This window comes from Conger conger, chromosome 7, assembly GCF_963514075.1.
Source record: "Conger conger chromosome 7, fConCon1.1, whole genome shotgun sequence".
Classification (NCBI taxonomy): Eukaryota; Metazoa; Chordata; class Actinopteri; order Anguilliformes; family Congridae; genus Conger; species Conger conger.
Genome location: NC_083766.1, coordinates 47697815 through 47714853, shown reverse-complemented (window position 1 = coordinate 47714853; position 17039 = coordinate 47697815). Strand labels below are relative to the sequence as shown.

The window sequence follows — 17039 nt, the reverse complement described above, 5'->3', positions numbered from 1 at the left end:
AGAGAGAGAGAGCGCTACTGAAATAGACATTAGCAGCTGATCCCAGATGACATGATATTCTTGGTTACATGGCTGTGAGCTATACTGGTGTTGGTTTTTTCCCCCAGAAAACGAGAGAAATTGGGGCAGAAAAAAATTGGCAGAGGTCAATCAGGTCATCACTGAAAAGCATCTTAATGCATAAGCTGAATTCATACTGTAATTTGAAAGTTTCTCCCATTCTCCCATTCCCCCTCATTTTCTTCCCATTGTTTTTAAATCAAGTACACATCTGAGCAAACACGCTAGAAACCTCAATATGGTTTACACCTACTGATATGGAATATGTCAAATTCAAATGTAACATTTCCTGAAATGAATTTTAAAATATTTTCTATGGCAATTCAATATGATTATAAAGGAATTAGTACAATAAACTCTGTGATAGTATTTCCTTTTCAATGTCACCTGCGGTCCATAAATTGTATAAGAATGTTAAGTATGATGTCAAGTTGTATCCTCCCACCCCCCCAATTCCTCATCCTCTTCTCAATTTAAGTGCACCACTATTCACATGGTTTAAAACTACCGAACATCATGTTGACTCATAATCACTCTTTATAATCACTAATTGCTACAGAAGAGATGAGCATAGTTGGCAATGCGTTTTGCTTAAAAATCTGAAGTGTACAGGGAACTGGGAGTGGCTTCAGAGAGCGTTGAACACAGCGGCAGTGTGGAATTTTGCAGAAGACTTGTGAAAGACCGTAGAGAGACAGGGGCTTGTCCACTGTGGCTCCGTTTAGCAGCGTGAGATGGGGACACAACTGTGTGTACTCACACACCAGACTCCTCTTCTGATCCTGCAAAGAGAGGAAAATGTCTGTTAACTCCATACGATTCAAACTGTACTCACACCCAGTGGAGGTGGACACACAGTAAACTCAATATCAATATTTTGACAGGGAACACTTGTACTTGAAATTCAGACACCATGATAGTAGAGATAGCGGTAGAAAAGGGCGAGCATTGCTGGGCTGAATGGCCCGTTCTCGTCTTTATATTATGTCAGGCTAGAGTCAAATACTAATTTTAATGGTTCATTCTGTGAAATAAAAAGCAACTAATTCTAATAAATCAACCAAGGGGGGGGGGGGGGGGGGGGGGGGGGCACTCCAATTTCGATCAAACTGTGTGCAAAAGTTCTTTAGACATGCCAATACATAGCAGCAACAACTCATTGTTTTGTATATAAGTAGGCCTATTATACATTTTGAACTACATAGTTTAATTTTGATCAGAAAATTTCCACCTTACCAATTAATTTGTTGAATATTCAACACTTTTTGGTCATTTTCTGGCCGACACAACTTTGGCATTGTATAATTTTTTTATTAATTATCTATTTGACTCCATTTTCCTTGTGGCTGTTCTTAACCAAAATATCTACTAGTCTTAGAAGTCATACACCAACCATAAAATAAAAAATAAAAAAAAGATTGACAGGAGCCAGCATGATTCGGCATTTTGAATGACATTTTTTTATGTACTGAAAGTACATAAAATCTGAATGTAGACACAACATTGTGTCAGAGTACATACACTCAGTGAGCACTTTATTAGGTATTTATTTGTTTTTATACTTCTACTGCTGTAGCCTATCCACATAGAGTTATGATGCGTTGTGTGTTAAGAGATGCTCTTCTGCATACCACTGTTTTAATGTGTGGTTTCCTGTTAGCTTTGACCAGTCTGGCCATTCTCCTCTGACATCTCTCATTAACAAGGCATTTCTGTCAGCAGAACTGCTGCTCACTGGATGTTTTTTTGCACCATTCCTTGTGAACTCTAGAGACTAGTGTGCATGAAAATCCCAGGAGATCAGCAGTTTCTGAGATACTCAAACCACTGCCACTGACATTCGCAAGCGACCTTTTGGGTGCCTTTTTGTTTACGAGCCAAAATTTTGAAATGTTATTTTCAACGAAAACAGTTATATGAAACAGCTATTTTGTTCAGAAAATGGGGGAAAATAGACACTTCTTTTCCAACTGTCAGTGGAAAACAGACGTTTTTTTGCAAATTGTCAATAAACAGAAGGAATCTTATTGTTAACTAAAGTAAAGCAGAATTCGCATGCGTAAAGGGCGGAGTGCGTACCCTGATTGTTGTGTAAAGTTTGGCAGTATAAGCAAATGTCTGTAGTGAGCTCGGCCCCTGGCTGGTGGCCCCTACAAAGCGGCCTGTCCGGGGGGGTCCGGGGCCCCTGTAACTGGGGGTCCGAGTGGGCCTGCTGGACCCTTTTCTGCCACACCACATGCGCCCCGCAGCAGGGCCAGTCGCCCATGGCCCCTGAGTCCAGAATGAGGGGCACAGGCAGCAGCGGGGGGATGTCGGGCGGGGAGCAGCAGTAGGCCGCCCCCTGGCCGTAGTGGATGTGTATGCTGCAGTCCTCCTGCAGGTCCAGGCTCTGGTGGAAGCGCACGGCGGGGGTGTCGAGTAGACATCCGCTTTTTTTCCGCCGGTGGTGGTGGGCGACGCCCTGGTGGCAGCAAGGGTGTGGGGGCGGGGCTGGGGGAGGGGTCTGTGTGGGGGGCGGGGCCAGAACGGGAGGGTCCGTGAGTTCGTGCTCGGGCTCCTCCCCCCTTCGGTGAGGCAGCCTGTCTGGTGGATTGGATTTTGGGTACAGGCAGGGCGGGGAGGAGCCGCCTTCGGCCCCCTGATCCTCGTCCGAGCCCCTGTCGGGGCCCTGGCTGTGGTGGCCCTCCTCGTAGTGGTGGTGCCGGTGCCGGTGGTAATGCACGTGGTTGAACACCTGCTCCTCCGGGTAGCTGCGGTTCACCACGGAGTCCAGCGAGCGCGGTCTGGAGCCGGGCTCCAGGCCGTCCCCCTGGCCCAGCCCCGGCCCCGGCCCGTAGTACACCAGGGGGTCGTAGTCGCTGCTGAGCGAGCTCCGGAAGGTGGACCAGCTGCCGTACACGCCCTGCAGGCTGACGTCGGTGAAGTTGAGCACCGAGTCGCTGGACGAGCCATGACAGGGGCCCGAGCTGGAGTCGCTGGCCGGGCCGTCAGGGAAGTAGCCGCTGCGCTCCGTGCGGTAGCTTCCCCCGGAGCAGCTGCCCTCGTCCTGCCGGCCGTGCCCCGCCGGGCGCCCCGCGCTGGCCCCCGCGTTCAGCCGAGAGTTGGACGCGGCGCGAGGGGCAGGGCAGCCCGGCCGGTACCCGTGGCAGGGCCGGCGGGAGGAGTAGTGGGGCCCCAGGTGACCGCCCGGACGGCAGTTGGTGGCAGTAGTCCTGTGGGGCCGGCTCAGGTGCCCCTCAGGGAGGTGGTGGCTGCAGCGGGTGGGGCCCGACCCGAAGGGCCTGCTGGGAAGGCAGTGGAGGGCCCGGGAGTCCATGGGCGGGGGGCTGGCGAAATGGGCGAGCGGGGGGAAGGGCCCGGTGGCGGGGGCCCGTGAGTAATGGTGCCGCAGGGGGAAGGGCACGGGGGGCTGCTGGAACACGTGGTGTCCGGGGTAGTGGTGGGGGCGTAAGAAGCCCTGGCTGTGTTCCGCGTTCGGACCGGCTCTGCTTCGCGGGGGCTGTCGGGCGGCCATCTCGGTTCCTGAGGGAGACGGCGAACCAAAGAGCCGGTTAGACACAGAACAGACCGCTAAGCTTCTAGGAGACACAACTGTGTGTTTATTTCAGCCTATTGGTACCATTTAAGAAACTTGGGGGATATGTTTATGGTGACGTTACTGTGTACTGACGTGCCACAGTATGTGCCATGTATCTACATGCCTGTTTTTACCAGGACTTTGAATGCTGTGCTAAAGCCTGCTCGCCTCTGTGTTTATAACTTATATACATTGCCGCATTATATGAGAAACATGCCTGAGTTCTTATAATAAAAATACAAAAATATGAAAAAATATTAACAGGACGGGTACATCAGAAACGATAACTACACACATGCAGGGTGAGAGACTATAAAAATAAAAAGGAATATCAAAATCTGGCTGTTTGGAACTGGCAGACATGCATATGCTCCAAGCATTAACTTTACACAACTCATTTTCCCACAACCCAATACCATATGCGAGCTGCACAAGACTACATTTCCCAGCAGGCAGTGGGGCTCGGCCGAGGCAGGGGAGCACATTACCCATGATGTTGTACATGCAGAGGGGGCAGGTGCGGTGCTGCAGAAGCCATGGGTCCACACACTCCTTGTGGAACTCGTGAGCACATGAAATGATCCGCAGGTCCTGGAACAGAGAGATCCCGGGATCAGAGGAGGGTGCCAAGGGTAGAGATGCCCCCCCTGTCCTAAGGCCACCTGTGCAGCCCTATGGTACCATGTGGAACAAACGACAGAGCTATAAGCCAGCGGAGGAAGGGCCTCTCCGCTATAGCCGGGTTCATCCAGAAATTTCTCCCTGTAGGGGAGCTTTTTGTCACCACTAGGGATTTGTTTTTACCTTGTGTGCTATCTGGGGGCTTAGGGCTGGTATTTCTCCTCGTTTTCTTCCCTTGTTTCTCTGTAGAGCGTCTTTAAGACAGTCTTCTGTGAAAAGCGCTATACAAATAAACTGAAATAAAAACTGATGCCAAAAGGGGTGGAGCGTTGACCGGCGTTACTGCCCAGCCTTTGCGGATCAGAACACCCATCTCCACAGCAAAAAGCTTGTGATTTCATTGAAGCCCCTGCCGAGCGACAGCCATACGGTAAAGGGAAACATCACAGAGCCGTTGCCAACGCCATGCAGCGCTGTCAAACCACGTGAGCCAAGCCCACCTGTCCGTCCGTGAACTCCTCCAGGCAGATGGCGCACATGGGCGCGGAGACGGAGCTGCTTCCGGAATCTCTCCCCCCCCTCTGCCGCTGGCTCCCGGAGCACCCCGGGGAGGCGTAGGTGCGTGTCTCCAAGCGTCCGATCGCACGCATGGTCTGCTGGTGCACGGTGTCCTGCAGGGAGAGGGGGACGAGCCAGGGGTGTGAGTGACAGGGGCCGGGGGAGGAGCCAGGGGTGTGAGTGACAGGTAGAGGGGGTGGAGCCAAGGGTGTGAGTGACAGGGAGAGGGACAGGAGCCAGGGTCTGTGATTGATAGGGAGAAGGGGAGGAGCCAGGGTCTGAATGACAGGGACAGGGGGAGGAGCGAGGGGCTGTGAGTGACAGGGAGAGGGAGAGGAGCCAGGGTGTGAGTAACGGGGAGAGGTGGGCTCACCCAGGTCCTGTTTGACTTGCAGCGGTAGCGGAAGGCGAAGATCATGATGATGGCCAGCACAGCCAGGACCACAGTGAGCAGGATGGTGACATCATAGTGGGGCTGTGGAGAGACACTTGGCTTCAGAACAAGACAGACACAGACACAGACGCAGACACAGACACACAGACACACAGACACACACACACACACACACACACACACACACACACACACACACACACACCAGCTCCAGCTGCTATGGGGGCCCCGCTCGCTGATAAGAGGTGAAAACTCTCACAGGAAATAATAGCCGTGCAGACAATGAGGGGAGTGTTTACAGTACGCTCATGTCTTAAACCAACACTTCCCAAAGTCAACAGCTCCTGTCGCCTCAGATTAGAGGAATCAATAGGGGGGCTGTGTGAGCCGGCTCTTGGGACATGACACTGTTCTCAAGCCTCAAAGAGGGGAAGCGCCTGGTTAGCAAGGCTGTACAAGTGCAATTCAGTATGAAGCCAAGCAAACCACTACAGCTTTGGCTAACGCCTAACGCATCCTCTGAATGTTTAAAATCAATTTACTATATAATGCAAATATAATTGATAATAATTCAACTTTGAGTTACTAAGTCCTTGAAGTTATTTTTTATTTTAGTATTTGATGTTAACAGGAAATGTTTCTGTACCAAATATTTTGGCCCAGATCGACTAAGCTCCTTTCGGACACAGATGCCTTTGTATTCCATTGAATTACTAATGTTCCTGAAATTTCTCCACCTCTAATGAGCAGCCGCCAATCAAGACACAAGCAAAATGGAGACATGGGTCTAGGTCTCAAATAGGCAGAAATTGCAAAGACATTCATAAATAATAGTTAACAAAATGAGTAGATCGTCAGAAACAGAGCATGCTCAAATTAGATGACTAAAACAATAAAAAAGAGGGCTTCCATGTTCCTATTTTTTTATTTATTGAAAGGTAGGTTATGGTACATGTTGTAGCCTGCACTGTGAGGTTTAAGGTTTTGATAGAGTGTCTGTTGTCATTGGCTATGTTGCAGTAGCTTTGAGGAGAAGGAACGCTTCGGAATGGCGGTCTGTATTTACTTATGTAAATGAGAGATTCCAATTATTGATTTTTAAATAATTTATAATAACATGTTTTTACTTTGTGATTATGGGTTATTGAGTGTAGATTGTTGGGCAAAAATGTAATGTAATGTAATGGGATAACCCCCCGGTACTTACCCACTGTGGCTCCACCATGACATCGATGTGGACCCTGGCCCCCTCGTTCCTGTTGACCAGCTCCATGAGAACCATGGCGGCCTTGGCCTGGACCAGGACCACGGGCTTGGGCAGGTCCTCAGCAGCCTGCAGCTGAAAGGGATGGGAGGGAGAGGCAGCTGGAGAGGTGCTCAAGCTGGGATGCGTGTGTGTGAGTGTGTGTGTGGGTGTGTGCGTGTGAGAGTGAGTGCGTGCGTGCGTGCGTGTGTGTGTGTGTGTGTGCAAATGAAAGTGTGTGTGAGAGTGCGTGTGAGAGTGTGTGTGTGTGCGCAAATGAGAGTGTGTGTGTGACTGTGTGTATGTATGTGAGAGTGCGTATGTGTATGTGAGCATGTGTCAGGGACAGTGACAGAGGAAATGGCCGCCTCACCTCCTGTGCAGCAGCGGCATTGTCGGAGACGTCGAAGATGACAGCTTGAGCCCCCCTCTTCAGTGCCAGCCGAGCCTGAGGAAGAGACATAACGCCCAGCATAAGACTACTGCCCCTGAGAGACAGAGACACAGAGAAATACTGCCCATATCACAGAGACTACTGCCCCTATGACAGAGACAACCACCCCTATGACAGAGACAACCACCCATACCACAGAGACAGAGAGACTACTGCCCATGAGAGACAGAGATAGAGAGATACTGCCCATATCACAGAGACTACTGCCCCTATGAGAGAGACAGAGATAGATACTGCCCATATCATAGAGACTACTGCCCCTATGACAGAGACAGAGATAGATACTGCCCATATCACAGAGACTACTGCCCCTATGACAGAGACAACCACCCATACCACAGAGACAGAGAGACTACTGCCCCTGAGAGACAGAGATAGAGAGATACTGCCCATATCACAGAGACTACTGCCCATGAGAGACAGAGAGAGAGAAATACTGCCAATATCATAGATACAGAGACTACTGCCAATATCACAGATACAGAGACAGAGATAGAGAGATACTGCCCATATCACAGAGACTACTGCCCATGAGAGACAGAGAGAGAGAAATACTGCCAATATCATAGATACAGAGACTACTGCCAATATCACAGAGATAGAGACTCCTGCCAATATCACAGAGGACAAGACTACTGCACATAATGCAGAGAGAGAGACTACTGCACATAACACAGAGAGGAAGAGACTACTGCCCATATCACAGAGAGGAAGAGACTACTGTCCATATCACAGAGAGAGAGACTACTGCCCCTAACATAGAGAGAAAAGACCATTGCCTATAACACAGAGACTACTGGCCAAAGGAAAGGGAAAAGGGAAAAAGAGAAAGAGTGTGATCCCACACTGGAAAAGGACAAGAAGGGAATAAAGGGACGAAGAAAGGAAGAGGGACAGGGATTCCATAAAAACAACACAACAAGTGCAGTCCTATCCTGTACAGGACGCACCACTAGGTGGCGATCACACCCAAGCTACAGAAACAGCACAGCTATTATGCAATTCCATCAGCCGGAAGAATCGCTGGAAAGACAGCAGTGGGCACAGTAGTGAAACAAACGGGCCCCTCAGTCCCGCACTTTCACGCACGCTGACATCTGTGCCTCCCGGAACCGACGGTTCGGCACAAAAGCGGGCGATGGGCACTAAGGAGCGGTCGTGGAGACGAGTGGGAGACACATGAGCAGGGGGCAGGTGCCTGTCCCAGTTCCAGCGACCATGAGGGGGGTGGGGGGGTTCCGCACTGCACCCCCGTCTTCGGTTTCAAACCAAAACAAATATCGATAGGCGACCGGTGAGTAAACAGAGGAAGATGAACAGGCGTGCTGCCCACCACGACTGCCACACACCCACAGCAGCCCGTCGACCAATCAGAGCCAAGCCCTTCCTGCACTTTGACCCCCCCCCCCCCACCACTGGGTATGAGAGAGCTGGTGGCGAGGGAGGTGGTTGAGGGGATCTGCCTACACCCTGGCTACTTTAACCCCACCGTCTGCACCCCAACAGATCAGGATTTGGAGGTCTTGGATTTTGAATATTGTGCTATTGCACACAAATCCACACTATACCATTGAAAGCAAAGGTGACGCTTATCTCCGCATCATCTTTAATCAAAACGATGAGCATCAACACAGCACCCAGCTCCAGCTTAACGTTCATTCCCGGCCATCAAAAGCGGAACGAGCCGGAACGAGCCAGAGAGCGGATAGCGTTTACGTGCGGCGGCGAAAAACCCCGACCCATTAATCATAGGTTAATGAGAAAACCCCTCCGTGTGCAGGGCTCTGGCCTCTCACCACTTCAACAGTTCAAGAGCAGAGAGGAATTTGTTAATGCGTGACTAGGAGCGGAACCTTTGCCTGTGGCGGCGACATGAAAATGGCCACCGACCTGAAGTCCCTGGCTGGCGGGGGGGGGGGGGGGGGGGGGGGGGGTCTCTACAGTCCAACAGGTGATCGGCAATTGGTCTCCCTCGCTCAGCCAGGTCCTGTGCCACTGCCCCCCTGACTCCACCCTGTCGCCTCGCACCAGCGGCAGGGTTCAAAGGGCAAGTGTGTGCGAGGTCAGGGCGAGGTCAAACGGAGCCCTGCCTCCCATCAGCGCTATAAAGGCACACACCCCCCCCCCTGCCGCCTTCACGTTCACTGCTGTCCTTGCTGGTTTTGGACAGGTCCACGCTCCCAGTATTTTTATACATACATTGTATAGATAGTAGTTTGCATAAAGTATTTTTAGTTTCCCTGAAATTATAATATCCATGCAAATAACTTCATTTCAAATTACTGACAGTCTCATGACGTCACTCTCACTAGTGGCCAAGTAGACAACCGTTTCAAATATACTTCCTGTGTCCTTTTCTATATATACTTTCGCTCATATTTTACACTTCACTCTCCCTTTTATTGTTCTGCTGTAACCTTTTCTTATTTCCTTCCTTGTTTCTAATTCACATCTTTCTTTCTTCACTCTGCAGGCAGGAATGGATCGTCTTGAGTTGGGCCTGAGACGGTTGGTGCTTTTAAGCATTGTTTTTATTCCAGTGAAATAAATTTTAAAAACATTTTTACACATGGAAATGGCCCTGAGAAACAACAGAAGAAAGGGAACAGATAAATGTTCTAGGAGTACCAAATGTCTTTATGCACAGTATTTCAATAATTTGTGCTACTATTGTATATGCATGGGGGAGGTGGGGGGTGTCATACAAATTAGAACAAAATAACAAAATTATAAGTAAAAACACGTAACCTGTATTCCATCAAACTGCAAAAGCCTCCTACCTGGCTTAACTAAAGCATTTCCTCTTATCAGTTATGCAGACTGAAAAACAACACTTACAGTGAAAACAGAGGTCTCCTCACCACACCACAAGTCTTAGACTTCAGTCTCACCCAAGATACCAAATGCGTTCATTTGAATCAAGGCAGGATTCAGGTGCAGCATATATGAGGCTGAAGGTCATCAGGGTTAATTATGAAACCAGACGAAATGCACAGTCCTGCACGTTTATAACAATTACGTGAGCTTCTTCTTCAAATGGAAATCCCCCCCCCCCCCCATCACCTTAACTAACAGGTTTAGGCTGAAGAGAGGGAAAAATAAGCCGCACAGTGCACAACGCATGCACAAGTTCTTTTTCTCCTTGGTACACTTACAGTAATACGACTTCATGAACTGCCAAGCTCAAGCTCACTGCCTTAGGGGGTTCTGCAGCAATTAAATATGACTTTACACCCTGTCCCATGACAGAGTAATCATTTTATAAAAATGTAGATTCAGATACGCAGATGAAGAGAGTTCTATGCAGATAGCTGATGACATCACAGGGTGTTAACTTGCAGGTATGACAGATCACATGACCCTGGGAGTGGGGGTTGCACTGTGTCACATGGGCATAAAAACATGGATAAACACTGGTTTTATTACTGTTATTGCCCCCCCCCCCCATCCTTATGGCATAATGTGTACCACAGCAAAGGGGCCTGTTTTTCAGCTGAATCAGGGCAGCATGTCAGTGTAGCTTACACTGGGCCCACAGGAGAAGCAGGGCACTCACACAATAATAATGTAATGTAATGTAATGTAATAACAATAGGACGCGCATGGCACTGGCTAAAACTAGAAAGGCACAAGCAAGGTCATCTGCTGACATGATGTGTCTCATCTTCTGTCTGGGTTTGGCAGGAAGGGATTGATGTGGGAAGGAAGAGCTCCTTTAAGTGACCGTGACACAGCACAAATCCATTCTGTTCTGTGGGACTGACTTGCTCTCTCTCTCTCGCTCTCTCTCTCGCTCTCTCTCTCTCTCTCTCTCTCTCTCTCTCTCACTCTCGCTCTCGCTCTCTCTCTCTGCACGCGGGACTGACACTCTCTCTCTCTCTCTCTCAAATTCAAATTCAAATGGCTTTATTGGCATGAATGGTAATAAACCGTTGTTGCCAAAGCAGTACAATATACAATAATTGTTAAAATAAATAAATAAATAATGAAAAAAAAAAAAAACAACAACAGCAACATCAACCATCAACAACAGCTAAATAAAAATCAAAACAACAACAACAACGTATATTTAGTAAGTGATGGTGAGAGGTTACTATGTTAATTATATAATACATATTATCAAGTGAATAAAAGTTGATTGAAAAATATAGTGATGAAAATATCTCTAATTCCTGTTCTCTGGAACGGATTATGGGACTATGTTACAGTGGTAATTTTCTTTTCTCTTAGCAAGCGCTCACATATTGTGCAGACAACTCTATAAGTTCTGGTGCTTCTCCCAGACATATGCTTAATCGTTCATCATATGTTTTGCTGTCATATGATGTGATGCTGGTTTTAACTTTCCCTAGGAAAGCCTCCCTTAGAGTTGCATATATGGGGCAGGAGAGGAGAAAGTGAGATTCAGTTTCTATTTCTCCGGATCCACAGTGTTTACATGTTATCTCCTCTCTGGGCTTCCATTCCTTCCTATGGCGTCCCGTCTCTATTTCTCTCTCTCTCTCTCTCTGCACGTGCGACGGACGGACGGACTGACTGACTGATTCAAATTCAAATTCAAATTCAAATGGCTTTATTGGCATGAATGGTAATAAACCGTTGTTGCCAAAGCAGTACAATATACAATAATTGTTAAAATAAATAAATAAATAATGAAACAGCAACATCAACAACAACAACAGCTAAATAAAAATAAAAACAACAACAACAACAACAATGTATATTTAGTAAGTGATGGTGAGAGGTTATTATGTTAATTATATAATACATAGTCAGTGTACTGACTGACTGACTGACTGACTGACTCTCTCTCTCTCTCTGCACGCGGGACTGACTCGCTCTCGCTCTCTCTCTCTCTGCACGCGGGACTGACTGACTGACTGACTGACTGACTGACTGACTGACTCGCGCTCTCTCTCTCTCTCTCTCTCTCTCTCTCTCTCTCTCTCTCTCTCTCTCTCTCTCTCTCTCGGTGCGTGCGGGACTGACTCGCTCTCTCTCTGCACGCGGGACTGACTCGCTCTCTCTCAGCGTGCGGGACTGACTCGCTCTCTCTCTCTCTGTGCACGCGGGACTGACTCACTCGCGCTCTCGCGCTCTCTCGCTCTCTCGCTCTCTCTCTCTCTCTCTGTGTGCGTGTGGGACTGACTCGCTCTCTCTCTCTCTGTGTGTGGGACTGACTCGCTCCATGAAAATCATTCTATGGAACTAACTCTCTGGGACTATCTCTGTGGGATTCACTGGCACCTAATAAAAGGCTTTTTTTTGTATATTCTCTTTTTGTTCATTTGGTCTGTTTCATATCTGTGTGTGGTGCAGCTTCTTCCAGTCTTTTGGCAAGGCCTGAGAGCTAACTTTGATGTCTTTGTTTTGCTCAAATTTTCCACCATCCAGCCAATCATTCTGCCTGTTAACTTCTGTCAGTGTGTGATCAATTTTATATGCAACTTATGCCGTGACTAACTACATTTCACCCTATATTCCTTTCATTTGTTGCTATTGTTCAATCTTTCAAGCCAGAAAAAACATTTGAATGGCCAAATGAATATAGTGCAGTCCACAGTAATTTACCCAATTAATAATGGGGCCTTTACAGCAGGTGAAGTACATTACATTTTAAAATGACTGACTGAACACAGCATTTTAGTTTGAGGTAAAGTGTGGTTTATGTACCTTCCAATGCAATCCATCCATTTATAACACATATTTATGTGGCTGAAGAGTGAAACTAACATGACCACAGCCTAAAATGGTGGAAAGAAAGTGGAAAAATGACTTGGTTGTTTACCATGCCTTTGGCAGGTTTTTCAATTACAAAGGATTTGGAATAAAAAAACTGTAATAACAGGGCTAGAAGTGAGTCAGCTCAGTGAATGTTTGAGAGGGTTTTGAGAATTATGGAATGGAATGTAAATGTATAAAACTGTAGAAGGGGAAGTGGCAGTGTGTGTGTGTGTGTGTGCGTGCGTGCGTGCGTGCGTGCGTGTGTGCGTGCATGCCCGTGTGTGTGTGCGTGCATGCCCGTGTGAGTGTGTGTGTGTGTGTGTGTGTGTGCGTGCGTGCATGCCCGTGTGAGTGTGTGTGTGTGTGTGTGTGTGTGTGTGTGTGCGTGCGTGCGCATGTGTAAAACAGTAGAAGGGGAAGTGACATTGTGTGTGTGTGTGTGTGTGTGTGTGTGGAGGTGTGTGTATGTGTGTGTGTGTGTGTGTGTGTTTAAAACAGTGGAAGGAGAAGAGGTAGTGTGTGTGTGTGTGTGTGTGTACAACTGTAGAGGTAGCAGCGTGTAAAAGTGTAAAGGCCAGTTTATATTTAGGCAATTTAAAATCGGACGATGGATATCGCTACATTGTCACCAACATTCCATTATTGCTCGACTTAGATTTTGAACGCTGTTGGCTCATGAATAGTATAAACCAAGAATTAATGCCAAAGTTGAGTTATTGCCAGCTCAATTCATTGAAGCTAGTCGATGACACTTCACTTTAGATAATTACAGATGAGAATGTTCTAGAAGAACGTTGTCTTGACAATTGACCCAGCAATGGGGTCAAAGTTCGATATGATTTATGTCTCAGCGATGGGTACAGCGTTGATATCGACGACATCAAATTGTCAATCTTTCCACTGTAAACTAAAAGCCATCATGAGCGACTGCCAAATGTGATAATTGCTGGTGACAACGATAATACATCAGTAGCAGTGTGTGTAAAACAGTAGGAGGGGAATGGCAGTGTGTGCGCGCGCGTGCGTGTGCGTGTGCGTGTGAGTGTGAGTGTGAGTGTGAGTGTGAGTGTGAGTGTGCGTGTGCGTGTGCGTGTGCGTGTGCGTAAAAGCAGAGCAGGGGGAAGATTCTCCATTCAGGCTCTGAAGCTGGTGAACCTGTAAGTGTCCTTCAGACAGCGCCAGGGGAACAGGTGTCTAGAGCCCAGCTGTGGGCAGCTGCTGCAGGGGAGGAATTTTCACAGCGGTGCTTTGAACACTACGTGAGCGAGTGAAAGAGCGAGCGAGCGAGGGGTCTCCCACGGCCCGCGAAAACGAGGGTGGCCCGACCACAGCAGGACGCTGCCTCCAGTTTCCCGCGCTCTGCCACCGCGGGGTGCTGGGGGCGGAACAGAAAGGGTTTGGCAATGGGGATAGATGGAGGAGGTGGGGAGGGGAGCTGACGGGACTTGCCCCCAGCCCCCCGGTCACACAGTGCTGGGTGCAGCTGCACTCATCTTCAAACACAGGGCCCAGTTGTTTTGGAAACTGGGAGAGTGTAATGAAGGAGAGCTGAGATGTGCAGGGTGTCCCGGGGCCAGCTCTCAGCCTCGCACCCCACCCAAAACCCGGCCCTGCGCTCCTTAAGCCATCGCTCACTTCACTGCCCTGGGCTGCCTGTCACGACATCCGATCACACACACACACACACACACACACACACACACACACACACACACACACACACACACACACACATACACACATACACACCCCACACCACACCACACCTACCAAACACACACTGCACGCACACACACACACACACGGGCACATACACACCCCACACACCCCCATACACACCACACACACACACACATACATACATACACACACACACACACACACACTTACACCCCACACACACATGCGCACGCGCGCACGCACACACACAGCGCACATAAACACACACACCCACATACACACCCCACACACACACACATCACGATTCTCACCCCGCAGCATTTTGGCCCATTACCTTTGCATGCTGACCTCCAGCATGCCTTCCTGCCTCAACCACCAACTAAAAACATGGACTCAGTGCCTGGGGCCGTATGACCAGTTCCTCCTAGAAACTGCACCTTTACACCTTTTCCACTAATGCACCTAACCCCTCGTCTTCCAACAAAGATCAGCAGCAAACTATATACACATAGAGCATTTACACTGTATGCATAACACTAATTTATACATTTAAACACATACCCATCTATAAATATACCCAGTGGATAGTACAAAAGGTAATTTATTGCAATAGGTAAATGGACTACATTTAGATAGCGCTTTACAATTAACGCCTCTCGTTCACACACACTCACACAGCAACGGCGAAAGGCTGCCACCAACCAGCTTGTCAGGAGCTATTGGGGGTTAGGCGTCTTGCTCAGGGACACTTCGACACAGGGTGGGGGAACGAACCAACAACCTTCCAACCGCCTGACAACTTTCCAACTGCCAGCTAATGCCGCCCAGTAGGTAACCGACTGCTTCAAACTAAGCGCAAGAAACCCACAAGAAAACCCGCAAAATGTAATATAAGACCGAAGAGAGACGACGGAGGAAAGGGAGCTCGTTACCCTGGAACTCCCATGCGAGATAACCCCAGACGGCGTTTAAATATACGCAGCTCTCGTAAGGCGGCTGACGGCTGTTTCCACAGAAAGCACTAAACGGCGTAATGACAGGGTCGGACGCGGCGGGCCTGCAGGTTTGGGGAAGGGCGGAATGCTCACGCAGCCTGTTATTTAGCAGTTAGACAGGCACACTGAAGTCATTACTAAATTATCGTGACAGACCGCCGATTAAAATAGAGGACGTTGCAGCGACAAATAGGTCGCCGTTAAAAACAGGTGCAAGGTTTTCTGGAATCGCTGAAAACTGCGAATTGAAAAACTGGGTCCCCGGCCCCGTACATGCGCCGGGCGTGCCGTAAAAAGAGAAAAAATAAAATAAAATCAATGAATAAAAAATCTCCAAAATTGCTTCTGTAAGCATTTACGGGCCCCTGGCAGTCGTCGTCTCTCGTGGACCTGTCAAAAGGGGCTGGTTCTGTTTGAAATGAGATCCCAAATGGCCGCCCTGAAGGACGAAGGGCTGGCAGACTGCCTAAACAGTCAGTCCACCGCGGGTCAAGGCCGGGGGGGAGAGAATCCCGCCCAAGGCTGTGCAAACAGGCCTCCGTGCTGCCAGGAGACACGGTGTGCCGGAACACATGGGCGCTCCGCCGCACTCAGGCCTCCCCGTTCACCTGACACCGCAAGCCTTGATGCGGCACGTTCGCTGCCTGTTCCGTGCGAGGCGTGAGGCATTCTGGGAAGACCGGGCTGATTCTGGCCCTCCTGGCGGCCCTGCTGTGCCCTTCGCTTCTCCTGGAACAGTTTTGACCGGCATTAATACCTCAACGACCTCACACGTGCTCCGTTACACTGGGGTTTGTCAGAGGACTCCGTGGGTGAGCCTGCAATTCTCCATTCCGCCGTATGAGGAATGCTTACCATGACAACCAGACTTCCACACCATTTCCTCACCTTCAAAACAAACTGCCACACATAATTCACTGAACATGTTGCGCCTGTGCACTCATGAAAGCGCACCAAGAAAAGGAAGCCATACTACAGGGCATGCTGTGAAGTAGCCCAAGGCCGTTTCCGGATGTTTCCGTGGGTGAGTGAGTGTTTAACCCGGTTATGAAGGGTTAAGGGATCTGCGAAAACATCCGAGAAGGACAGCCTGGTGACACGGCGGAGGGGGGTCAGCGAGATTGCGTCCCGCCCACGTGCACCGCCTCCTTAATTCACTGGCTCTGAAAGGCGGCCAAGGCCCACCCCCATCCCCCCCACCGCCACCTCAAACCCCTGCCCGTTCTGAGAAGGGAGCTGTGCCAGGAGCTTTGCCTGCCCCCCCCCCACCCCCACACACCTCAGTCACAATGCAGTGGCTGGCGGAGTCTCGGAGAGGTGGACCAAAGCCAACACACCCCTCAATAACAACCCCCCCTCCCCTCAGTCCTTATGGAAAGACAGAGACACAAGCTTTTCTTTAAGCTCCAGGAACAAAGCTGCTATACATGGGGGGAGTCCCGACCGCGTCACGCTGTTAGATACACAGCTGTTTCGTTCTCAAGCTCCATTATATGATCAAGGCGTGGTACTAACCTGATTACCAACATTAAAAAGTTCAAACATTTGGATATTTGAAAAAGCATGAAAGGAATTTTCTTTTTGTGGCACGCAAATATATTCATAAGTCAAGATCCATTTCCTGTGTAAGAAAAGTACATGTAAAAAAAACTTAGACTCCAGTCGAACAGACATCACTCCACAGGAATCTCAAAGGCTCGTCGAACGTACAGACTGACACATTTTGTGTTTAC

The 17039-nt window shown here is 49.0% G+C and overlaps 1 protein-coding gene across 1 annotated transcript in view; it reads right to left on the bottom strand.

Annotated features, from left to right (window-relative positions):
• The window catches only part of LOC133133297 (E3 ubiquitin-protein ligase RNF43), a 97464-nt gene continuing 80425 nt past the window's right edge, over positions 1-17039 (bottom strand). The window contains exons 3-10 of the mRNA XM_061249404.1: positions 6827-6901; positions 6418-6549; positions 5190-5291; positions 4759-4929; positions 4126-4228; positions 2588-3582; positions 2140-2521; positions 1-842 (exon numbers count right to left, since the gene is read on the bottom strand). Coding sequence (XP_061105388.1) covers positions 817-842; positions 2140-2521; positions 2588-3582; positions 4126-4228; positions 4759-4929; positions 5190-5291; positions 6418-6549; positions 6827-6901 — 1986 coding nt within the window. The 3' untranslated portion in view covers positions 1-816. The remainder of the gene's footprint in view (positions 843-2139; positions 2522-2587; positions 3583-4125; positions 4229-4758; positions 4930-5189; positions 5292-6417; positions 6550-6826; positions 6902-17039) is intronic.